The 26,952-nt window shown below is 37.3% G+C and overlaps 1 protein-coding gene and 2 pseudogenes across 2 annotated transcripts in view; 2 read left to right on the top strand and 1 right to left on the bottom strand.

Moving 5' to 3' along the window:
• Positions 1–26,952, top strand: part of SGT (UDP-Glycosyltransferase superfamily protein) — a 42,771-nt gene that overhangs the window by 5,992 nt on the left and 9,827 nt on the right. For both annotated transcript variants that reach the window (XM_088101743.1, XM_088101744.1), the window contains 6 exons: positions 8,854–8,965; positions 12,521–12,691; positions 13,091–13,154; positions 13,301–13,358; positions 13,450–13,627; positions 20,791–20,921. In XM_088101743.1, the coding sequence (XP_087957869.1) occupies positions 8,854–8,965; positions 12,521–12,691; positions 13,091–13,154; positions 13,301–13,358; positions 13,450–13,627; positions 20,791–20,921 (714 nt within the window). The remainder of the gene's footprint in view (positions 1–8,853; positions 8,966–12,520; positions 12,692–13,090; positions 13,155–13,300; positions 13,359–13,449; positions 13,628–20,790; positions 20,922–26,952) is intronic.
• Positions 2–3,052, bottom strand: LOC148190719 (uncharacterized; annotated as a pseudogene).
• On the top strand, positions 13,636–20,736 carry LOC148190718 (uncharacterized; annotated as a pseudogene).

Below are 26,952 nucleotides of genomic sequence, written 5' to 3'. Positions count from 1 at the left end.
AGGCATATTCTTATGTCCTAATTTTCTCCATTCCTGCTTCAATAATGCATACACCCGTCCAAATGTGGAGAATCGTTACCTTTTTTTAAGGTAGGCGAATGATTGTATCTATAGACATTTTATCATGTTTATGTTTTCTGTTTCTTATATATAGTTTAGAAATTAAAATCATTCATGCACACAAGGAGATTTGTGGCCCTTGTTAAGCTGGTGTGAGTGCTGTATTAAGTATGTCATGCAGTTTGTAATTTTGTGTTACAATTAAAGTTGCCTCTTCCTTGTTTCTCCTCTCTCTCTCTCTCTCTCTCTCTCTCTCTCTGGCTCTCTCTCTCTTTCTCTCAAGAACGCCCATGTTGTATCAAGAGCTTAGAGATCAAAGGGTTATCAGTGACATAAGAATAACATGTAGCTCTTCTAGTTCAAAGGGATAACGATCAAATTAGTTCTGCCTTCTTTCTCAATTAGCTAGGTTAGCTTGACTATATTTTGGGAATATAAGGCAAAATTGATCAAATTAATTCCGCCTTCTCTCTCAGTTAGCTAGGATAGCTTTGACTATATTTTGGGAATAGAAGGAAAAACTCTTCAGGAGGGTTCTTGTTATAAAAACAGATTATTAGGATAAAAATATTCTCAATATCTCCTCACTAATTAGGAAAAGGTATCTTCAGGATCAACATATTTTTATTTCCTTATTTTAAAGGGTTTTATTATTACAAATAGAGATGTGAGTATTCTCAATAAAATAATTCTTTATTTTCTTATATAGTTTAAGTTGGTATCAATTCCTATTCTTGCAAGGTTTGTTAGGTTTATTGTACTAGCAACTATCAGGACACTATTGGATCACCTTTGAATATTTGATCCAACGGTCAAGATGTCTAGTCTTCAGCATGAGGGGTATATTGGAGATCCTACATTAACTAGAGATTTGACCAAATTATAGTATATAAGTGGTGAAAACCTCACATTCTAATACGGTTTTGTAAAGTTGAATTATGTTTAAAATCCATTTTTTTTGTACTTCTCCTATTTTAACCCAAAGAAAATATCTTCAGAATCTTCTTCATTGATCCAATGTTTGAGGTTATTAGAAATTGAGTTTATGACTAATGAGTTTATGACTAACTCATCTTCACAAAATCAGCTTGTAAGGTGAAGATTGCAACTTTATAAATATTATAATTTGACCTTATTCATAATTGATGTGGGATCTCCAAGACACTTCTGTCACATTGTTGAATGAACATCCTGGGTGCAAGATTATATATTTATGGGTGGTCTAACAGAGCTTGATAAAGGTGACATAATAGTCCCAAGGATTTTGACTAAGATAGCCTCTGATACCATATTAGGAAGTGAGATTAAGCCTAACTTATGCTCATAAAATTTGCATATAAGGTGAGGACTGCACCCTATATTATAATTCGGCCTTATTCGTAGTAGATGAGAGATCCTCAACAAAACCTAATGTTATTTCTTCCCCAATGGCCTTTACTTGCAAATTATCAAAGAATATTATGATGTTCTTCTTGATGCACTTCATATGCGTCTATTATTGGCGCTGTTCATGATGCTATCATCACTAATCTTGAAATAAGAAATGTTGTGAACAAAGTGTCTCAGTTTATATCTCAACCTATTGAATCTCATTAGACTGTTGTACTAAGGATTCTTTGATATGTTAAAGGGTCTGTTTTACATGGTATTACTTTAAAAGACTTGAAAAAGAGAATGGTTGTTAGGTTTATGGGTATGAAACCTAACTAGAACAAACACTCCCGCACTAACGAACAAGAAATAACACTGTAAAAGAATGGTTTCTTTATTCAATTCAACAAGAGAACATGTACAAACAGTAACTCGGGAGCCTAATCCCCCTCAATCTAATGGGAGCCTAATCCCCCTCATAGGCCAATGTCCTGTCTTTACAAAAAGAATACAAAAACTCCTTTCTAACAATGAATAAAACTCTATTTATACAAGACCTCCCTTCCCGCCTTTCCTAACTGCTAAAACAGTTAGGATATTAACTCTGTATTAACTCTTCCTCCAAATCGCACCACCATTGCTCCCTTCAGACCTTCCCAAGAACGGTTCTTGGCTTTCTCCTTCCAGAATCTGAACCAGTAGCCAGCGCTACCCTCCATACTGATGTAGGCTATGCGCACCTTTTCCTCCTCTGCCACACCTTGCTACTTGAAGAATTTCTCAGTCCTGTTAATCTAATTCAACGGGTCGAGTCCCTCAAATACCAGTAACTCTACCCTTTTTCTCCAATTGGGTAGCCCTTCCTGGCGTTCGCCCTCTCTCCCTCCAAAGTCTTCTTCTCGCCTCCTCCTGTTCTCATTGGCGGACGCTTGGCTTCCGTCCGAGTGCCCCTTTTGGTTGCGGTTGCGTCCACCCAAGATTCTCATGACTTCTTGCAGGTCTTGGCGTATCGCTGCCGATTCTTGACGCAGCGCTGCTGTCTCCGCCTTCATCCCACCCACTGCGATTTCCATTGCTTCCAGTTGCCCTTCTACTACGTTTAATCTCCCGTCGATTCTCCCCTCCATTTCGCCTTTCTCCCCCAACTGGATCTAGCAGGTCAAACCAATTGTTAGGTTTCTGGGTATGAAACCTAACTAGAACAAACTGATAAGGTTTTTTAAAGAACAGAAAAGATTAAATGAAGACTCAAATGGAATATGGATGATTTTTATTTTCTGCAGAACAAGAAAATCAGTAAGATATGAATATCTCACTGCCCAGAGCCAAGCTCCTCAGAGAAACCAAGAATGGTTCCCTTTCCACTAAACAAAATAACCGTCCCCCCTAAAACTTCACTTCCTGATTCTTTTTAAAACAACCACACCCCTTTCTCTCTCTTCTAACTAACCTATTCCTCCCTAATATGCCACGTCGCCCTTCCTAGTCTTTTTTCTCTCATACTCTGCTCCATCTGTTCTTGATCTTTTCTTCTTGGATCAAGGGCTCATTGAGCCCAATAAAGTTTGGGTCTGTATCACAAACACTCTCGCACTAACAAACAAGAAATAACACTGTAGAATGAATGGTTGTTTGTATTCACATCAACAATTGTCATGTACAATGGGTAATCGGGAGCCTAATCCCCCTCATAAGGTCACAGACCTGTCTATACAAAAGAATATGGCTAACTCCCCAACCGAAATACCAAGGGCTCCCTTTTATAGACACCCTTCCCACCTTTTCAGGTGTTCTCACTTACTTCCCTATCTTTTTCCTTCTTTCATAAACCTTCCAGCTCCTAACAATAGTTTTATTATTTTCATTCATGTCAATTACATTCTCTTTACCTCTATTTGTAGCTATCTAATCTTTTAAAAAAGGGAAATAAGGAAACAATGTACTAAAAACTAATCTAGAAGATCATACACCTATTTTCTCTAATTAGGAAGTTCTATAGATATTTTCTCTAATTAAGAAGATTCTATAGATGTTTCCTTTAATTACAACACTCTCCCTCAAGTTGGTAAATGAATATCAATCATTCCCAACTTATTTACAAGAACTTGAAATCTATCTGGAGGAAGCCCTTTTGTAAAAATATCTGCTATCTGAAGTTCTGTAGGAACATGAGTTGTAATGACAAAGCCTCTGTCTAGATTATCGTTGATTAAATTTATGTCAATTTCAATGTGTTTGGTATTGCCATGTTGTACTGAATTATGGTCTATGATCATGGTAGACTTATTGTCACAGTGTAGTTGCATAGGGTTATCTACCTTGACTTTAAGGTCATCCAAAATGATTTTGATCCAGAGTCCTTCACACAGTCCTTGCGCAAGAGTTCAAAATTCAGCTTCTGCACTAGAACGAGATACTCTATCTTGCTTTTTACTCCTCCATGTTACTAGACTATCTCCAAGAAACTCATAATACCCAAAAGTAGATTGTCCGTAATAAAACCTATATAGTCAACATCAATATATATTTTCATAGTCAATATGTCTTCCCTTTTGAACAATAACCCCTTTCCTGGGCTTGACTTCAAGTATTGGAGAATTTTGTCAACTGCTTGCATATTCTCTTGGGTCATGCATAAATTGGCTCACTACACTAACTGCATAAGCAATGTCTGGTCTTGTGTGTGATAGATAGATCAATTTTCCTACCAATCTATGATATTGGGCCTTCTCTAGGAGCACTCTCCTCACTTCCAATTTTTTGATTCTGTTCTATAGGAACTGTAGAGGTTCTACATCCCATATTTCTTGTTTCTTTGAGGAGATCAAGTACATATTTCCTTTGGGAGATGAAAATTCCGTTCTTGGAGTAATCAACCTCTATTCCAAGAAAATATTTGAGCTTTCCTAGGTCTTTCATTTCGAATTGGGTTGCCAATTTTTTTTTAGTGCAAATTTTTCTATTTCATCATCTTCTGCAATAATCATATCATCCACATAGACAAGCAATATAGTGAGTTTGCCTGTAGAAGAGTGCTTTATGAATAGAGTATGATCTCCTTGGCTTTGTTTGTATCCCAAGGAAACCATTGCTTTTATAAGTCTTCCTAACCATACTCTAGGGGATTCCTTAAGACCATACAATGCTTTCTTTAGGTGGCATACCTTGTATCTTTCTTTTTTCACTTCAAAACCTGGGGAAATCTCCATGTACACTTCCTCTTCTAGATTTCCATGAAGAAGACATTCTTTACATTCAACTGGTGTACGTCCCATCCAAAATGAGTAGCCAAAGCAAGAACAACTCGAACTGTATTCATCTTTGCCACTGGGGAAATGTCTCCTCATAGTCAATCCCTTAAGTTAGGGTATATCCATTTGCCACCAATCTAGCTTTATATCTTTCTATTTTCCCATCTGCCTTATGTTTCACTGTGAATATCCATCTACACCCTATTGCCTTCTTGTCTCTTGGCTTATTAACAATCTCCAAGTTGAATTTCTTTCTAATGCATTCATCTCTTCTTTCATGGCTTGATTCCAATGTTCAAGTTTCATGGCCTCCTGGATTGAGGTAGGAATTTCCGTGGCATCAATGGTAGCAATAAAGCTTCTATGCTTATCAGAGAGATTGTTAGTGCAAATATACTGAGAAATAGGATATTTAGCACATGATCTTTTTTCCTTTCTCAATGCAATGAGTAAATCCTCAGTAACACTTACGTCCTGCTCATTGATATCTTCAAGGATCCTCACCTTCGGATTAGAAAATTTTTCTTGCTCGAGAGTCGAAGTGGGTTGTTTTCTTTGGTCATATTTTTTGCCAAAAAATTTGTCTTGTTCCTCTTGTTCCTAACTGTGGACTATGGTATCTTCATTGCTCAGATCTTAGGCATCCTGCAAAGACAAACATGGTAATGACAAGGATAGTTCATCCACTTCAAGTGCTTTCTCCCCTGAAGTGGTGGACTGACATAAAAGGATTGCGTTTCATGAAAGATGACATCCATGGTGATAAAGACGCGACGACTCTGAGGATGATATTATTTGTACCCTTTTTTATTAGAAGGATACCCAATAAAGACACATTTAAGAGCTCCGGGATCTAATTTACTACGGTTAGGATGATGGGAGTGAACAAAAACAACACATCCAAAGAGTCGACTAGGTAGACTCGTTATTAAAGGAGAAGAAGGAACAAAAGAAAATAGAGACTCTAACTAATGCCATTTAAGATATGAGTGGGTAACCTATTGATGAGATATGTGGCAGTTAACACAGCTTCTCCCCAGTAATTGTTTGGAACAAACATTTGAAAAAGAAGAGTTCTAGTTACTTCAAGAAGATGACGATTCTTTCTTTTTCCACAGGTTAGTTCATGAACAATACCATTGAGACAAAAAATTGAGAAATTCATGATTCACATATTCAGTATCATTATTAGACATGTTTCTTTTGATATTTTTTCCAAATTGATTTTTGACAAGATGGAAGAAATTAACAAAAATTTGAAAAACTTCTGATTCATTTTTTATATGGTATGTACACGTGACACGGGTACAATCGTCAATAAAGGTAACAAACGATTTGGCTCCGGAAATAGATTCTATGACATGACCCCAAACATCACAGTGAATTAAATCAAATGGAGAAGTACTCTTTTTATTACTAATAGGATAAGATGCATGATGGTGTTTTGACAATTGACAAATATTGGAATTGAAACACTCAACAGACTCCTTGGTAAACAAATGGGGAAACAAGGACTTGATACGACTAAATGAAAGATTCCCAAGCCTTTGATGATGTAACCATATTTGGGAATTTGCCCGTGTCTCATATGTGTAGCTTGTTGACTCATGATTTTTGTTTTGTTTTGGTCATCATACTTCAACATATACAACCCACTTTGTTTCTTAGCAGTTAAAATCGTCTTTCCCGTGGCGATGTCTGGAAAAACACAATAAGTTGAGAAAAATGTTACAAAATAATTTAAATCCTTTTGTGAGTTTTTTCACAGAAATAAGACTGTTGGCTAATTGTGGAACACATAAAACATCCTTTAATACAATAGATGAGTCAAAAATTATATTCCCAGAGTTGCATATAGGTATATCTTGACCATTTGCAACTGTAATAAGTTGTTCTCTATGTCTTTTACCATATGAGTCGAAGGACACATGAAAACGTGTCATATGATTAGTTGCTCCTGAATCAAGGATCCAAATACCTTGAGACACATGACCAAGAGTATTGAGACCAATCTTACTTTTCATGGACAAAGTACAGGATCCAGAGGGCTTACTCATTGATTCAACCATTGCTTTCAAGCGCTCGAGTTCCTCCTTATAAGCTTTCATATCAAAATCTGGTGGTGGTGAAGGACTAGATTGATTGGTGGCTTCCTGTTTTGAGGTAGTATGATTTACCCATCTTTTAGTAAAGCTTTTGTTGTTTCCCATGAGCTCGAGAACATTCTTTCTTTCATGGAGTTTGAAGCATGTCTCCTTGGTATGTCCAGATCTTTTACAGTATGAACAATAGTCTCCATGACTACTTTTTTCAAACGTCTTTCCCCCAACATTTGTTACCTTAAGGACTTCCTTTCCGGTTGTCATGGCAGAGCCTGTGTTGGAGGTACGCATCAAGCATGACAACTCTCCGAGTTTCTTCTCCTCTTACCATAAAAAAAAAACTTCTGATAGGGATGATAATTTTTTTCTTCCTAAGATTTGTATCTGGATTGGGTTTTATTCATGATTAGGCCATAGAGAAATTTAAAAATTCTTCCTTTTTCCACGACTTTAGCAAGTGCGGCAACATCTGTCTTTTATACATCTTAATTGTTTGGTTATGATCTAGTTCAATCCAAAGTCCTTTCAAAATTTCGTGATATTCTGATACGAAAAGGGAGCCCTGTTTTATATTAAATATCCTGCTTTCAATGTCATAGCAGGCAACAAAATCCTTTTTTAATGAAAAATTATTTTGTAAATCATCCCATATTTCTTTGGCAGAAGAATGAAACGTATAATTTCTACTTATCTCAGGAATCATAGACTGCCGCATCCAAGTCATAATTACTGAATCTTCATTGTCCCAAATTGGAAAATGAGTGTCGTGTGGTCCTGGTCCTCCTCCATCTATGTGATGTAGTCTTGAACGTTCCTTGAGAATCCTTCGAATATATTGGCTCCATTGTAGGAAATTTCGGCCATCCAATCGATAGGCCCCACCATATTGGGTAGATCATTAGGACCCAAAGGAATATTTTTAACTTTAGACATCACGTAGAATGCAATCAGGTGTCTCTAGTGACCTTATCCGAGGCGACGACGACGTGTGGGTTACATCGGGAAAAGGAGCAGATCTTAAAACTTAGATATACTCAAATCTGGGCCAAACGGGATGTCACCAACTCGTGGAACAGACTCAGAAGGCTCCGGCGACCCTGTCTGTGACGGCGACGACGAGTGGGTGTCGTCGGAACTAGGCGTGTGGGCTACATGCGTTGGCGACGGTGGCGGCGCGTGTCGGCTTCTTTCCTGGAGCAATTTCTGGTGTTGTTATCGCTGGAGTTGGGCTCACCTTTCTGCCCTATCAATGACCCCAATCGGCTACGGCGGTAGCCGTGGTGGTTGGATAGCGGCGATGATTGCTACTGTTGCGGTGATTGAAAAGAAATATTGCCAATACGTATTCCTTATTTTTGCTCTCCTCTTTCACTAGGCTCTAATATATGTGGTTGGTATATATCTGCGATATATTTTTGTTTCTATTTTCTAATGGCAATTTTCTGTTTTTTGGTGAACATATTATCTGCTAGATATATTGCGTTTTATGTTAATTAGGAAAACATAGACTTTTGATATTGGTAGATATGTTTTTTTTAACAATATCTTTTATTTACCATATTTATGTTTGCTTGTCATATATACTTGTATCATTTTTCATTATAAATATATTACCGATGTGTATTTTAGATACAAGGGTGATTAATCCTATACCTAGTTTTACTATATTCAACATGGTATCAAAGCCATGACTTAGAGTTTGTCTTAGCAAAATTTGTTTTTGTTGAACATATCATTTTACTTGTTATCGGACCACCCATGTCTAGTCCCACGCACGAGATGTATGTACTTCTTGTGAGGAAGGTGTGTTGAAAGTCTCACATCGAGTAGAGATAAGGCCAATTTAGAGTATATATGTGAGTGCAAACCTTATCTTAGAAACTGATTTTATGGGGTTGAGTTAGGCTCAGAGTATATACCTAGTTTTACCATATTCAAAATTATCATTGAATTAGTACATGTTTTAGTTTTAGTTTATTGTAGGAGGAGAATATATGAAGTGAATAATTTGTATTTAAGTTACTTTCATATTCAAATTCATTACTTTTTGATTCTTTCTTTAAGTGCAGGACTATGGCCATCGAGTTAGATTAGCAACCCATTCAAATTTTAAGGAGTTTGTTTTGACAGCGGGGTTGGAGTTTTATCCATTAGGCGGTGATCCTAAAATTCTGGCTGGTTGTACGTACTCTCTACCCATGTACTATTTCTTCTACTGGCTGGCTGGGTGCATGATATTCTTAATTTCTTCGGACCTACATTCCCTTCCAATGTATTCTTTTATTTGGCTATGTGATAGAAGAATTTTTAATTAAAATATTTTTTATCTTGGAAATAATTAGTACCTAAGTGGCTAGTCAAATGAATAAGTTTTTTCTCTTAAACTAGTCATTTAACATTTTATATAATAAAGTGATTGAAAATAATTGGAGGTTATTCAATGCAAAAGGCACTTGACTCTAGTATTGACTTTTTGTTGTGCTACTTTGTTATGTTGGTTTTGGTGTATTTTTACATAGAAGCTTATTTGGACATTTTACTATTCTTTTGTTGTGGGATGCTGCATTTGTGCGAATGGGTGTGCCCTTTTTGATGCGTGAAGCAAGAATTGATTCTTGTTGTTGAACAACATATTTTACACAAGTTAATATTTGAAGATGCTAGTTATTGTAAATTAGGGATTTGATTAATCCCCTTCGTATTTGTTAGAGATATGAATTGATGTTAAAGATATGATCTGATAGGACCTTGAGAGTTTATGAAAGGAGGAAAGGAATAAAAAACAAGACATAGACGTTAAGGGTTAAGGGGGCAGTTAGGTGGTTCGTTGTTTTCTGTTTTTGGTAGGGATTAACTTTATAAGGGAGGGTGAGTGTCTGGGAACAAACACTTTGTTGTATCTTAGTTGACTGGAATATTACATCTTGTGTGAAGGGAGAAGTGCTACCTTGGAAACTTACGAACTTTGTTTTTTGTCAAAAGAATAATAATACAAACGTTAAAGTAAAATTCTGTGTTTGTGAGTGTGTTCAGAATGTCTTTCGGTGTGAGTTTTGGGCTTCTTGTTCCAAGAAACCTATCTATTGGTCCGACCTGTTGGATCACTGAAAGGGGAAAGAAATGGAAGGGAGAATCAACATGTTAGAAAGACTGGTCAGTGAATAGGAAAGAGTAATAGGGGATCTAAGGGAGGAGACCAGGGAAATTGATCAAGAAATTAAAGAATTGATTAAAGCTCTTGGGCGAACATACAAGAACCAGGATAGGAGTTATGAGGGAAGTTAGGGGTCAGTTAACGAAGACAGATTGGGAAGGAAGGAGGAACTAGAAAAGGAGTTGGAGGAAGAGAAACGGGAAATACAAAAAGGCCGGATGAGGAGAGTAGAATTACCTACTTTCGAAGGAGTAGACCTGGTGCGTTGGATATCTAGGGCTGAGATGTTCTTTGAAATACAAAGTGTCTCAGCCTGGGAGAAGATGAGATTGGCCTTCATTAGCATGGAAGGGGGAGCAAGTCACTTCAGATTTTGGAAAAAGAAAACCAAGAATCCTTCTTGGGAGGAATTAATAGAGGCATTGATTAGGAGATTTGGAGGGAGAGATAGGGGTTCAGTTTTGGCAGTGGTAAGACAAAAAGGGGCAGTGGAAGATTATATTCAAGAGTTTGAGATGTTGGTAGCTCAAACTACAGAATTGACAGAGGAGCAATTATTGGTGTATATCTTTGCTGGCTTGCAAAGTGACATTAGGAGCCAAATCAGGCCTCATAATCCCATGGTTTGCTAAGGGCTATGGAGATAGCCAGGGATGTAGAGGAGGCCACAAGATCTAAGAATGGGACGAGGAGTGGCTAGCAGAAACATTCAAACATAAGGATGCTATCGAGGAGGAATTGGGGTTATTTGAGTTGGGAGGCGTGGATCTAATTTTGGGGGAGACTTAGCCATGAGATTTGGTAAGGGAATTGACTATAGGGCCTTAAACAATGTAACTATTCCAAATAAAGCACAGTAATCTAAATTGTTACACTAGCCCTGGTCTTTTGAGAGGACCAGACTCTCCTTAGCCTTCGCTTTACAAAACTTTCTAAAAAACTGCTAAAAACAACTGCTTACATAGACTTTATAAAAGTCTGAGACAACAAAACCTACCCACAGACAGTTATAACTATCTGTCGCTTTTATATCTCCTAATAAACTAAATCATACAGTTTTTGTTTTGCTGTAAACCTTCCCTTTGTACGTATCACAAAAACCATAAAGACGTTGAGTACCATTGGTGCTTAATAATTTTGCATGTTCCCAAACTTCATAACATGTGCTGTAGGCATGAAACATTTGTTTTAAAGAAGAGTGAATGGTATTCTTGAGGACCATGCATAACTGAGCATCGGTCACTCTGAGTAAGATGATCAACATACTGTTGACTCATAAGCCAAAGTTTAATATTTGACGCTCAAGTTGTATAATTAGTGTCATCTAACATATCAATAGACAAGTGCACATTTACATCGTTAATATAGATTGACGGGTCAGACACATTGGTGGCAGAAGAGACTTCATGAGAGGCAATGGAAGAAGTCATGGAGGAAGAGAGAGAAAACCCAAAAATCTAAAGAGGTCCGATCAACGTAGCAAGATCATATCCAGAGAGAGGAAGCCAAGGCGAGTCCAGTGACGTGATCGGCACCAGAGACGACAACTCACACGAAGCCATGCATGGCTGGAAAAAACTGTTGGGTGAGGCTTTGACCTACGTGTGGGAGTGCTTCTAGACTCTAATGGATGCAATGTTCACAGTGCGGTGGTCGCCTGACCGAGACGAGCAAAACCGTGTAGTTGCCGGTTGAAACTGAAGCTCCAGCCATGGCAACGACAGCGGATGGCAGTTGCAACAACGGTGGTTGCAATGGCAGGGGCAATGAAAAAATTTAAGAACCCTAGGCTCGAGATACTATACTGAATATAATAAAAACTAGGTATAAGATTAATCTTGCTTGTGTTAAAAATAACATATGGTACTATATTTATAATAAAAAAAAATATGGGCTAAGCCAAAAATATAAATAATGATAGGAAAGAAATAATAACATATAAATAGAACATAAAAGATAAAAGATAAAAGATAAAAGATAAAAGATAAGATATCTTAGATATCTAACAAATATTAGATTATGCGAGCCACCCTAAAATTCAACAATAACAATTAATGCCTTATTAAAAAAACAGGGCTAGGTGAAAGACAATTTTATGTTATTCACTATTGTGTTCCTGCTTCTTCCTTCTCTTGATTGACATTGTGTCTGTATTGAGTTGGGCATGCTTTTCAAATAAGTTAATTCTACTATCAAATATTTATTATTATGATTTTGTAAATATGAAGGTTACATGATGGGTATACACTGACCCTGAACACTTAACCTACCCCAAATACTCACCCAATCATTGTTTGGATTGCTGGTTATTGATTTGGATTGCTGGTTATTGTCCAATGGAATTTGAAACTTTAATTATAAAGTTGAATTTTCTTTTGTTTGGCTGGAGAAAAAATGGAAAAAAACACTTGACTTTTATAAAATTTTGAAAATTTTCTTTCTTTACATTTTCTCTTCAATTAAAAATTTATTTATTTATCTTTTCAATTGCTGTCTTTCCTCCCAATCAAACAGAGCCTTAGCTTATATGTCCTCTTTACAGTTATTTCTATATTTTTACTTTTGAATTATTTCTGGAGCAGATATGGTTAAAAATAAGGGCTTTCTGCCATCAGGACCTTCTGAGATACCTATTCAGCGAAATCAAATGAAAGAAATTATTAACTCTCTGCTTCCTGCTTGTAAAGAACCAGATATTGATTCTGGTGTGCCCTTTAAAGCAGATGCAATCATTGCCAATCCCCCTGCCTATGGTATGCTTTCTTGTCAGTTACATGTAGATAATGTGCATATATATTTTCTCGTCCAGTGAGTATGACGAGTTTCTAAATTATGAAAGATTGTTGGATTAGTGTTTTCGTTAGCATACATGAGCAAGCCTGAAAGAGTTACTTCCTTATTAAAGCAGTATACAAGATTTCTACGGATTTTTGGTTTTGTTTTGTTTTTGTGAAGCGTATTAAACAAGGATTGATCAATTAGGAAGTCATGTTTAACTAGAGTTTATGATCTGTGTGAACTATAAAGGCCTAGAAGCTCATTTGGCACAATATCCCTAAATATTTAACAACTGTTTGTGATCTGTGTGAACTATTAATATTTCTGTTTAATTAATATCTTGTACATTGCCATTGACGTTGGTACATCTTTAGGGCATACACATGTGGCAGAGGCACTTAAAATTCCAATTCATATTTTTTTCACAATGCCATGGACGTAAGTTTCATCCTGTTTTCTCAATCTTTAGAATTCTTTTCCCCTTCATTGTTGCTTTAGTTCTTCAACTATTGGTTGTGTTTCTTATAGTTTTCTCGATGATTCAATTTTGCGTTTTATGTAAGTACTTTGTCATTTCTTTTCAGGCCAACTACTGAATTTCCACATCCTCTGTCACGTGTAAAGCAACAGGCTGGTTATAGGGTGAATTCTTTGTTAATTGCTGTATCTTATAATCCCTCGTAATTTTTTTTTTCTACATGTTTATCTAAACATTGGTCTTATTTGTCTTCAGCTTTCATATCAAATAGTTGACTCTTTAATTTGGCTTGGCATACGGGACATGATTAATGATCTTAGGAAGAAAAAGTTGAAACTACGACCAGTCACTTATTTAAGTGGCTCACAAGGCTCTGAGACTGAGATTCCACATGCATACATATGGAGTCCACATCTTGTTCCTAAACCAAAAGGTGGTTGCTCTAGATCTCAGTCTTCACATTTTGTTTCTGTAGTCATTGTTATGTTGAGTCCCTTGATTGTTTACAGTTTGTTCTCTGTGCATCTGTTTGTTGTTATGATTTTCTTTCTGACTATTATGAGAAATGCTGTGAGAAAAATTAGAGAGAAAGCAACACTTTGTATTTATTATAGAGTTTGTACGAGTAATGAGCTTTTGTATACAACAATCTGTACACTATAAAAGCTCATCTTACTAACTCAGTTGTTGGTATCAGACCTCCTGATCTTGGGAGATCCGTTTTCACTACAACAGTAGCCACTGCAACAGTAGCCACTGCCACTACTGTCTGACCACCGCAGTTGCCGCTGTAGCCGATTAGGGTTGTTGATAGGGCAGAAAGATGCGCCCAACTCCGGCGATCACAACACCAGAAATCGCTCGGAGAAAGAGCCACCACACGCCGCCATCGTCGTTGGCGTGTGTAGCCCACATGCCTATTTTCAATGGGACCCACTCGCCGTCGCCGACCTAGACAAGGTTGTTGGAACCTTCTGAGTCCGTTCCAAGGGTTGGTGACGTCCCATTTGGCCCAAATTTGAGTAGATATGAGATTTCACTTATGCTCCTTTTCATGGTGTAACCCACACGTCGTCGTCGCCTCGGATAAGGTCACCAAAGACACCTGATTGCTTCTATGTGATGTCTGAAGTAAAAATCATTTCTTTGGGTCCTATTGATCTACCCAATTTGGTGGGTGCTTGGTTAGATAGTCCGAATTTCCTACAATGGAGCCAGTATATTCGAAGGACTCTCAAGGGACGTTCAAGACTAGATCACATAGATAGAGGAGGACCAGGACCAGACGACACTCATTTTCCAATTTGGGACAATTAAGATTCACTAATTATGACTTGGATGTGGCAGTCCATGATTCCTGAGATAAGTAGAAATTATATGTTCCATTCTTCTGCCAAAGAAATATGGGATGATTTAGAGTGTACTTTTTCATTAAGAAAGGATTTTGTTGCATGCTACGACATTGAAAGCAGGATATTTCATACAAAACAAGGCTCCCTTTTCGTATCAGAATATCACGAAATCCTAAATGGATTTTGGATGGAATGAGATCAGAATCAAACAATAAAAATGTGTAACACAGATGCTGCCACATTTGCTGAAGTCATGGAAAAAGGAAGAATCTTTAAATTTCTCCATTGCCTAAAATCCTGAGTTCGACCCAATTCGAGTGCAAATTTTAGGAAGAAAAAAATTACCATCCCTATCAGAAGTTTTTTTTATGGTAAGAGGAGAAGAAACTCGGAGAACTATCATGCTTAATGGGGGGACATCCAACACAGGCTTTGCCATGACAATTGGAAAGGGAGTGCATAAAGGAACGAATGTTGGAGGAAAGTCGTTTGAAAAAGGTACTCATGGAGACTATTGTTCATACTGTAAAAGATCTGGACACACCAAGGAAACATGCTTCAAACTGCATGGAAGAAAGAATGTTCTCGAGCGCATGGGAAACAACAAAGGGTCTACTCAAAGATGGGTAAATCATACTACCTCAGAACAGGAAGCCACCAATCTATCTAGTCCTTCACCATCACCAGATCTTGATTTGAAAGGTTATAAGGAGGAACTCGAGCGCTGAAAGCAATAGTTGAATCAATGAGTAAGCTCTCTGGATCATGTACTCTCTCCATGAAAGGTAAGATTTGTCTCAATACAGTTGGTCATGTGTCTCAAGGTATTTGGATACTTGATTCAGGAGCAACTGATCATATGACACCTTTTTGTGTGTCCTTCGATTCATATGATGAAAGAAATAGAGAACAACTTATTACAGTTGCGAATGATCAAGGTATATAATTTTGGACTCATCTATTGTATTAAAGGATGTTTTACATGTTCCTCAATTAGTTAATAGTCTTATCTCTGTGCAAAAACTCACAGGAATTAAATTGGTCAGTAACATTTTTTCCAACTTATTGTGTTTTTCAAGACCTTGCCTCAGAGAAGACGATTTTAACTGCTAGGGGCAGAGTGGGTTGTATCTTTTGGAGTTTGATTATCAAAGCAACACAAAAATCATGAGTCAACAAACTAAATTTGAGATGTGGGCAAATTCCCAAATTTGGTTACATCATCAAAGGCTTGGTCATCCTTCATTTAGTCGTATCAGGTCCTTGTTTTCCCATTTGTTTACCAAGGAGTCTGTTGAGTCTTTTAATTGTGATATTTGTCAATTGTCAAAACACCATCGTGCATCTTATCCTATTAGTAATAAAAAAAAGTACTTTTCCATTTGATTCAATTCACTCTGATGTTTGGGGTCTTGTCATAGAATCTATTTTCGGAGCCAAATGATTCGTTACCTTTATTGACAATTGTACTCGTGTCACGTGGACATACCTTAAGAAAAATAAATTAGAAGTTTTTTAAATTTTTGTTAATTTTTTCCGTCTTGTCCTAATTCAATTTGGAAAAAATATCAAAAGAATCAGGTATGATAATGGTACTTAATATGTGAATCATGAATTTCTGAATTTTTTTTCTCATAAAGGTATTGTTCATGAACTACACCCCTCAATAAAATGGGGTTACAGAACGAAAGAATGTCATCTTGTTGAAGTAACTAAAGCTCTTCTTTTTCAATTGTTTGTTCCAAAAAATTACTGGGGAGAAATTGTGTTAACTGCCACATATCTCATCAATAGGTTACCCGCTCGTATCTTAAATGGCATTAGTCCTATAGAGTCTCTATTGTCTTTTTTTCCTTCTTCCCTTATAATGAGTCTACCTAGTCGAGTCTTTGGATGTGTTGTTTTTGTTCACTCATATTATCCTAACTGTGGTAAATTAGATCCCAGAGCTCTTAAATGTGTCTTTGTTGGGTATCCTTCTAATAAAAAAGGGTAGAAATGTTAGCATCCTCAGAGTCGTCATGTCTTTATCACCATGGATGTCACCTTTCATGAAAGACAATCCTTCTTTGTCAGTTCACCTCTTCAAGGGGAGAAAGCACTTTAAGTGGATGAACTCTCCTTTTTGTCATTACCATGTTTGTCATTGTAGGATGTCCAAAATCTGAGTAATGAAGTTACCATAGTCCATAGTGAGGAAGAAGAGGATGAACACAATTTTTTTTGCAAAAAATATGAAGAGGAAAACAACCTACTCTGACTCTTGAGCAAGAAAAATTGTCTAATCCGAAAGTGAGGATCCCTGAAGATATCAGTGAGGAGGAGGTAAGTATTACTGAGGATTTACCCATTGCATTGAGAAAGGAAAGAAAATCATGTGCTAAATATCCTATTTCAGTATGTTTGCACTAACAATTTCTCTGATAAGCATAGTAGCTTTATTGCTGCTGTTGATGCGACAAAAAATCCTACCTCAATCCAGGAGGCCATGAAACTTGAACATTGGAAGCAAGCCATGAAAGAAGAGATGAATGCATTAGAAAGAAATTCCACTTGGGAGATTGTTGATAAGCCAAGAAACAAGAAGGCAGTAGGGTGTAGATGGATATTCACAGTGAAACATAAGGCATATGAGACAATAGATAGATATAAAGCAAGATTGGTGGCAGAAGGATATACCCAAACTTATGGGATTGACTATGAAAAGACATTTGCCGTACTGGCAAAGATGAATACAATTTGAGTTGTTCTCGTGTTGGCTGCTCATTTTGGATGGGACTTACACCAGTTGGATGTAAAGAATGCCTTCCTTCATGGAAATCTAGAAGAGGAAGTGTACATGGAGATTCCCCCAGGTTTTGAAGTGAAAAAGGAAAAAAACAAGGTATGTCTCATAAAGAACGCATTGTATGGTCTTAAGCAATCCCTTAGAGCATGGTTTGGAAGCTTTACAAAAACAATGGTTTCCTTGGGATATAGACAAAGCCAAGGAGATCATACTGTATTCATAAAGCACTCTTCTACAGATAAACTCACTCTATTCCTTGTCTATGTGGATGATATGATTATTGCAGGAGATGATGAAACAGAAAAATTGGCATTAAAAGAAAAATTGGCAGCCCAATTTGAAATGAAAGATCTAGGAAAACTCAAATATTTTCTTGGAATAGAGGTTGCTTACTCTACGAACGAAATTTTCATCTCCCAAAGGAAATATGTACTTGATCTCTTCAAAGAAACATGAAAACTGGGATGTAGAACCTTAACAGTTCCTATAGAACAAAATCACAAAATTAGAAGTGAGGAAAGTGCTCTTGTAGAGAAGGCCCAATATTAAAGATTGGTAGGAAAATTGATTTATCTATCACAAAGAATATTAGAACAAAGGGTTTTTTGCCTTCAGTATCCAATCAACACACCCGCTTATGACCTTTCTGTACTTTATAAAGAATATTTGCCTTCTCTAAGACGTTATTATGTAATGCCATACAAATATCATTTCGGGTAAGATTTATTTCGTTTCTATATCTTTATTTATCTTTATTATTAAAATAAATTCACGTATATTTTATAATAGAAGTGTTAGCTAGATCTAGTAAGTTCGACTCTTTTGGAAACTAGGTTGGCGCTTCTCGGAGTTGGGCTGCTGTTTCTCCGGCACATCTGATAACAGTAGCAGAATATTTAGAACCGTAAGGAGCAATAGTATGAGAAGGATCCGAAATACAAAAATGAACTAAAGAAAAAGGAGACGAAACGCTTTAAATAGTCCATTAGAAAAAAGGAAGACAAATATGTTTTTCTAGCTAACATGCTTAAAACTCAAATAATACAAATTTTTAAACTTTGGTACCATCTTTTGCAAATTTGTCAACCCGAGATGTGCTAGTTTTGCATGAATAATCACTAGAGGGATCACAGATGGACATGTCAATTGTGATCAAGAGAGATGGTGAAGTCCATATGACTCATCTGACACCAATCGTCTTGCCTAATGTCTAATCTTCCAAGGTAACATTATTTTTAGTGAATTTGAAGATAATGTCATAGGATTGGGTCAAACTAGAAAATGGAAAGTTATGGGCATAAAGAACAAAGTCAGAAGTAAGAGTTGAGAGGGGTTAGGTAGTGCCAATTCCACAAGTTTACGTTTTTGACTAATGGTAGGTCACCTTTTGGGCATTATTGAATTGCCATCATGTGCTGGTGGGAGTTGAGGAGATGGGAGAGATGACATGCATGAGGGCACAGAGATGGGTGTTCGTTTTGATGATTATGTGATATGATAGATCATTTCAGGGTGATCCCAAAATCTCGTTAGAAAAGTCTTGGTGACGATGCTAGGATAGTGCATGAGAACATGGTAGAAAATTTTCCTAAAAAATCAAGGAACATTGAAGTAAGACCACGTTTTTTTTATATATCAAAGGTGTTGAATATAGTTAAAAGCTGTATTTGGATTAATCTCCTTTATGTTAAATACACATAGGGTTCTCTATTTATAATAGAAGAAATATGGACTAAGCCCAAAATACAAATGAGAAATAATAACAAACCAACTAAAAGATAAAAGATATAATATATCTAACACTCCCCCTCAAGCTGGAGCATACAAATTATATGAACTAAGCTTGGAATAGATGAACTCAATGTTGAACTAGATGATTTGTCTTCAAGAGTGTGAGGCAAACATAGATGGATTAACAACATCTTGTGAAACTTCAACTTCAAAAGTGGATGAAGGAGAGCAGTGGTGGACAATGACAAGCTGCAAGGATTCCCAATCAATGATGGATGAGTGACGGGATCAACCGTAGTAGCTGAAAGCTAAGAGCTACAAAATTGTAGGGACTACACTAAATCCTCATCAATGATGGATGGGTGACGGGATCAACAGTAGTAGCTGAAATCTACAAAACTGCAGGGACTACACCCATATTTATGTGACTTGCAGTGTCTTGGAAACGTACTCCCCCTTAGTGTGAAGGTGGAAATGTGAAAGATCAAAGTTCCTGAACCACTAAAACAAAACAAAATATTAAGCTACAATGCTGAAACAAAGGCATCAAAGATCCAAAGACATGTTGGAGGTCCAAAATTCTTTGCTGGACAACTCCCAAGTGGTGATACTTAGCAGTGTATCACAAGAAGATCGGGCTAAACTCTAGGCCAAGAAGAACTGACGCAGTTGTCTGAGGCGGTAGCGACTGCAGCGACGGTTGACTGCTATAAAACTGTAGGGACAAAATTGCCATCACTGACTGATGGGGCCTGTAGTGGCTGGAAGCGACAAAACTACAGGGACTGCCATCACTAACTGTGTGATGGGGACCTACAGTGGTTGGAAGCACGCGCCTAGACAGCGGCACACGGCGCCTGGACAGCGGCACACGGCGCCTGGACAGCGGCACACGGCGCCTGGACAGCGGCACACGGCGCCTGGACAGCGGCAAACGGCGCGGACATCAAAGGGACTTAGGGTTCCAAAAACGTGAGGGAGAAAACCCTAGGTATGAGCCCAAGCCAACAAAACGGAGAAACAGGAACCAAAACACAATCAAGAAGCTCCGGCGAGACGACGATCTGCAGTGACGCGGTGAAACTCCGAGGAAGGCGGCGCGTGCAGAACACACGCCCGAGATCTGACGAGAAGAAGACGGCGCGTGGCAGCGGAAAACGGCGATGGTTGGCGACTGGCTGCACTGAGATTTTAGGGGCTGCCGGCGGCCATGGCGGCCGACCGCCGGCAGACAGCAGAGACCACCAGAAGAGGATCAGAGAACTTGCTCTGATACCATGTTGAATATAGTTAAAAGCTGTATTTGGATTAATCTCCTTTATGTTAAATACACATAGGGTTCTCTATTTATAATAGAAGAAATATGGACTAAGCCCAAAATACAAATGAGAAATAATAACAAACCAACTAAAAGATAAAAGATATAATATATCTAACAAAAGGTATTGTATTTGTATTTATGAAAACATAATGAATACAGTAAATAGAATAGATGTCATACTTTCTCATAATAAAGCTATGTTACTGAATAAACACAGGTGTTTCTAGTAACACATACAATGTAGATATTCCTAATTATAAAAGATATGCACCTTATTTCTACAATTATAACAAAATAATTTTAGTTTCTGATTAATCATTAGTCTCATGGATAAAAAGTTTTTAATATAAACAGATATGTTGTCTGATTCTTGGTTTAAGAATCTAATTTGTTTCGCTTTACAGATTGGGGACCAAAAATTGATGTAGTAGGATTTTGCTTTCTTGATCTTGCATCAAACTATGAACCACCCGAGTCCCTTGTAAAATGGCTTGGAGATGGTGATAAACCTATTTACATTGGATTTGGTAGCCTGGTGAGTCTTTCTCCTTTCATTTTATAGTTATCTTTTCATACATTATTTTTGAAAGCTAAACCTAATTGTTCGAACTTGGCTTTGACATAATTGAATCTTTGTTGATTTGAAAGTCATTGCTTGAAAAGTGGTGTTTATAATCTCTAAAAGATTTATCATTCCCAAATGTGAAATCCAAATTATCTCCGTTCAATATGCATTCCTTTACTCAAAGTTGATACAAGTGTCCTTAATGTTCCTTTCGAAAGAGAATTGGACACGCTCAAAATAAATGCTTCCTCTTACATGGTTTTTCTAGCAAGACAACAAACATCTTTCAGTCTAATAAGGTTGAACCACATTGAATGATAAAGCCATTATAGTTGCATAAGACTCTATTCAAAACTAATTTTCCCCTAAATTATAATATAGAGGCAACCTTGGGTATCAATCCTAGGTAATCACAATATGAAGATGCAAAGGCTTGTAAACCACTTGTGTTGGAAAAATTAAACTAACTCTACACATAAACTCCGAAAACTACTAAGCAATGCAAGACTATGACTAGAAACTACACAATTTAGCTAAAAATGCTTATACAATGAATGGAATGATGGAATTGATGCTTAAAATGTACTATTGGACCCTAATCTACAAAAGCTAACACTTACAATCAACTATCAAACACTGGAAACAGAGATACAAAAACAGTTTGATAAAGTGGTGGGGACTGACATAAAAGGATTGTCTTTCATAAAAGTGACATCAATGGTGATAAAGATGCTACGACTTGTAGGATGCTAACATTTGTACCCTTTTTTATTAGAACGGTACCAATAAAGACACATTTAAGAGCTTTGGGATCTAATTTATACGGTTAGGATGATGAGAGTGAACAAAAATAATACATCGAAAGACTTGACTAGGTAGATTTGATATTAGGGGGGAAGATGGAACAAAAGACAGTAAAGACTCTATTGGAAAACAATGCCATTTAAGATACAGGTGGGTAACCTGTTGATGGGATATGTGGCAGTTAACATAGCTTCTTTACAGTAATTTTTTGGAACAGACATTTGAAAAATGAGAGCTCTAGTTGCTTCAAGAAGATGATGATTCTTTCTTTCTACAACCCCGTTTTGTTGAGGGGTGTTTACATATGTTAGTTCATGACCAATACCATTACGAGATAAAAAATTGAAAAATTCTGATTCACATATTTAGTACCATTATCATACCTGATTCTTTTGATATTTTTTCCAAATTGAGAAATTCATGGTTCAAATATTTGGTACTCATTTATTCTACCATTGCTTTGAAGCGCTCGAGTTCCTCCTTATAAGCTTTCATATCAAGAACTTGTGGTTGTGAAGTACTATATTGATTGGTGGCTTCCTGTTCTGAGGTAGTATGATTTACCCATCTTTGAGCATACCCTTTGTTGTTTCCCATGCGCTCAAGGACATTATTTCTCACATGGTGTTTGAAGTTTGTTTCCTTGGTATATCCAAATCATCTACTGTATAAACAATAGTCTCCACGATTACCTTTTTCAAACGACTTTCCTCCAACATTTGTTCCTTTGTGTACTCTCTTTTCGATTATCATGGCAATGCCTGTGTTGGAGATACCCCATCATGCATGACAACTCTTCGAGTTTCTTCCCTTTTTACCATAAAAAATACTTCCGAAAGGGATGGTAATTCTTTTCTTCCTAAGATTTGTACATGGATTAGGTTGTACTCATGATTTAGGGCATGGAGAAACTTGAGAATTAAACTGTAAAATAATTCTAAAGGGCTTGATTGATCCCTCTCATAATCTTCTATTTATAAAAATAAATTGACACAATATAATCATGATAAATAGGGTAACATAGACACAATATAATCATGATAAATAGGGTAACCTAGACACAATATAATCATGATAAATAGGGTAACCCTATACACAATATAATCATGGTAAATAAGGTAACCCTAGACACAATATAATCATGATAAATAGGGTAAATATTCTAACACTCCCCCTCAAGTTGGAGCATACAAATTGTATGTGCCAAGCTTGGAATAAATAAATTCAATCCAACCAAATCAACTTGTCTAAAAGGTCGAGACAATAGACGTGGTAACTTTGGCTCCGAGCAAGATGCACATATGCTTCAGACCATCGAGAGAGAACGTCTATAAACCAAATTGGACTCACAAACCAGCGTAACCAAAGAGACTCCTCATAAGCTTATGGAGAATAATATTGGACAACCACAAAACTTTATCTAGCACCATGAACCTTCAAGTAGGGTGACTTTGACAAAGTTGATTTCCATCAAAAGTGAATGCTAAGTGGTAGACAATGACAAACTGCAGAGACTGGATTGTCATCAAATAAGGATGGGCTTGCATGGCTAAAAGCGATAAAAATGCGGAGACTGCTATCTCTGACTAGTTGGGGCCTGCAGTGGCTGAAAGCGACAAAACTATAGGGACTGCCATCTCTGACTAATTGGGGCCTGCAGTGGCTGAAAGCAGGGACTGTCATCTCTGACTAGTGTCTGACTAGTGGCGGGAAACATACTCCCCCTTACTACATGGACTAAATTGCCATTACTGACTGATGGGGTCTGTAGAGACTAAATTGTCATCACTGACTGATAGAGCCTGCAGGGACTAAATTGCATCAAGTAAGGATGGGGCCTGCAGTGGCAAAAACATACTGCAGGGACTAAACTGCCATCATTGACTGATGGGATCTATAGTGATTGAAACCTACTCCCCCTCACGGCGAATGACGGAAACTGTGAAGGTGGAATGTCATAATGGTCTCCTTTATTCATCAAAGCACCACTAGGAACCATGGTTGGATTGTGTTGAGAACAGTAAGGATGACAGATTCAAGGAACAAAGATTGAGACTTATGATGACATTAAAGGCCAAAGATAGGTTGGAGGTCCAAAGGTTTTGTGCTGGACTACTCCCAAATGGTGATACTTAATACTGTATCACAAGAACTAGGGGCTAAACAAACTAAACTCGGGCCCAAGGAGAAAGTGACCAATAACGATTGAAGAAAAAAGTGACGAAGTGGCGTCAAGAGTGGTCTGCTGACTTTGAAATCAGGAACCAAGGATGTATATGGACTCAACATGATTCGATGAGTTAAATAATGATGAATAAGAGATCTGAAGGACTTACGGTTCCAAAACAACCAAAGGAGAAAACCCTAGGTCTGAGTTACAATCACCAAAACTAAGAAACAAGGACCAAAATGCACTCAGGAGGCTCCGGCGAGACAAATGGTAGTGTCACAGTGTAATTTCGACACTGGAAAGGTGGCGCGTGACAATCATACGCTGGAAGTTGATTGTAGAGAAGTTGTGTGTGACGTTGCATGTGTAGGAGAATGAGGCAACGACAACCAGGGATGGGTCACGTTCCTCGATGCGCACAAAACCCCTAACTTCGCCAGAGAAAACAAGACGGTAGCGGCGACGGAGGTTGAACAGATGTGGCGCACGTGGCGGTGCTTGGATGAGAACTAGCCCTTGACATAGCCAGGGTTGACCATGGCTTAAGGAGGCAATCCAGATCCATTGGTCGCCAGACTAAACTGTGGCGGTGGTCGGTGGCGGGCATTAGTGGACGATGTCGGAATGACAGGAAACAGAGGTTGATGGTGACAAACTTATGTGGAAAGCTCCTCACAGTGGAAAAATAGTGCCAACTGTAAATGATACCAGACAACGACAAAAGGCACCAGACAACGGCAAACCGTGCTAGACAGCGACAAACAGTGCCGAACAATTGCGGACAACAACTAGGGTTTGGAGACTAGATAGAAACCAGAACAGGATTGCTCATTGAGGTATTTAAGAAAAGATGAAATTTTTAAGGCAGAAAAGATTCAGACAACCTGCTCTGATACCAACTTGAGAATTAAACTGTAAAATAATTCTAAAGGGCTTGATTGATCCCTCTCATAATCTTCTATTTATAAAAATAAATTGACACAATATAATCATGATAAATAGGGTAACGTAGACACAATATAATCATGATAAATAGGGTAACCTAGACACAATATAATCATGATAAATAGGATAACCCTAGACACAATATAATCATGATAAATAGGGTAACCCTAGACACAATATAATCATGATAAATAGGGTAAATATTCTAACAGAGAAATTTAAAGATTCTTCCCCTTTCCACAACTTGAGCATGTAGGACAACATTTGTTTTACACATCATTATTGTTTGGTATTGATCTAATTCAATCCAATGTTCATTTAGGATTCCTGATATTCTTATACGGAAAGAGAATCCTGTTTTGTATTAAATATCCTGCTTTCAATGTCATAGCATGCAGAAAAATCCTTTTTTAATGAAAACGTACTCTATAAATCATCTCATATCTCTTTGGCAGAAGAATGAAACATATAATTTCGACTTATCTTAGGACTCATGGAATGCCACATCCAAGTCATAATTAGTGAATCTTCATTGTCCCAAATTGGAAAATGAGTATCGTCTGGTCTTGGCCCTCCTCCATCTATGTGATCTGGTCTTGAACATTCCTTGAGAATCCTTCGAATGTATTAGCGCCATTGTAAGAAATTCCGACCATCTAACCGATAGGGGCCAATGCATTTGGAAAATTATTAGGACCCAAAGGAATTTTTCAGACATCCCTTGGAACGAAATTAGGTGTCTCCAGTGACCCTATCTGAGATGACAACAACATTTGGGCTACACCAGGAAAAAGGAGCAGAACTCAAAACTCAGATCTACTCAAATCTGGTCCAAATGGGACGTCACCAACCTGTGGAACAGAATTAGGAGGCTCCGACGACCCTTGTTGTGACGATGGTGGCGAGTGGGTCTCGCCGGAACTAGGCGCGTGGGCTACACTCTGATACCATCTTGAAAAGAGAATGAATTTTATTATTATTATTCATATCTATTACATTCTCCTTACCTTTATTTGTAACAATCTAATCTTCTAAAAAAGGGAAATAAAGAAATAATATATTGAAAAATATCAGTAGAAGATCCTACTGATATTTTCTCTAATTAGGAAGATTCTATAGATATTTTCTCTAATTAGAAAGATTTTCCTCTAATTACAACACTACGTAAATTTGTATTGAGTTTGTTGAATGTAATTATCAACTTGTAGATGTGTCAACAAAATTCTTAAGGGGATCTCAGAATAAAATTTGTATTGAGTTTGTTGAATGTAATGATCAACTTGTAGATGTGTCAACAAAATTCTTAAGGGGATCTTAGATTAAATTTATTTGTCTCATACTTGATACAATTTGTATATTCGAGCTTGAGGGTGAAATGTTAGAATAGATATTAAATATAGGTAGTTTGTTGTATTGGAAAGTGAGGGGGAAGTTTATAATAGATATTAAATATAGAATAGATATTATGTTTTGTTTTTGTAAGTTTGTCTTTTAATAGTTTTATCGTGAGGATATCTTAACCTCGTTTCTATGTTTTTCTTTGTTATAATTTTGTATCATTAAAGATTGTAAAAATAAATAGGGAAAGTTAGAAATATTGTAGGGCGATTATTGTATAGGAATTCTTAATGATTGTATCCTTGTGTAATTAATTGTTATTATGCATAAAGCTGAATGTGTGGTGGATTAACTCGCAATTCAAAAATCTGTTACATTACATCTTTTTATTATTTTATTGAGGAGGATATCTTTTAATAGATTTCTTGAAGCAAGAAATCCAGCACTCACGCAAAAACACTCTCTCTCACACACACAGCAACACTGAAAACAATCTGTATATTATTCTTGAAGACAAAGAATACAATGTATACAGACCAAACACTTCCAAGGGAACACTTTCCCTTCACACAGGATGCAAGGGTCCTGTCTCAGATACTACAAAGCAAAAACATGTCTGTCCCTAGACACCCCGGCCCCCTTATCAAGCTAACCTTCCTGACAGCCAACTTCTAACCACCCAACGGTCCCAACAGACCTCCTAAATCTCCTAACAGCCGATCAGCCTATAACATCTTATTTCAT

The sequence above is a fragment of the Vigna umbellata genome, chromosome 11, assembly GCF_029865625.1.
Source record: "Vigna umbellata cultivar VRB3 chromosome 11, Vumbellata_1.0, whole genome shotgun sequence".
In the NCBI taxonomy this organism is placed as follows: Eukaryota; Viridiplantae; Streptophyta; class Magnoliopsida; order Fabales; family Fabaceae; genus Vigna; species Vigna umbellata.
This window is presented reverse-complemented; position numbering and strand designations above follow the sequence as displayed.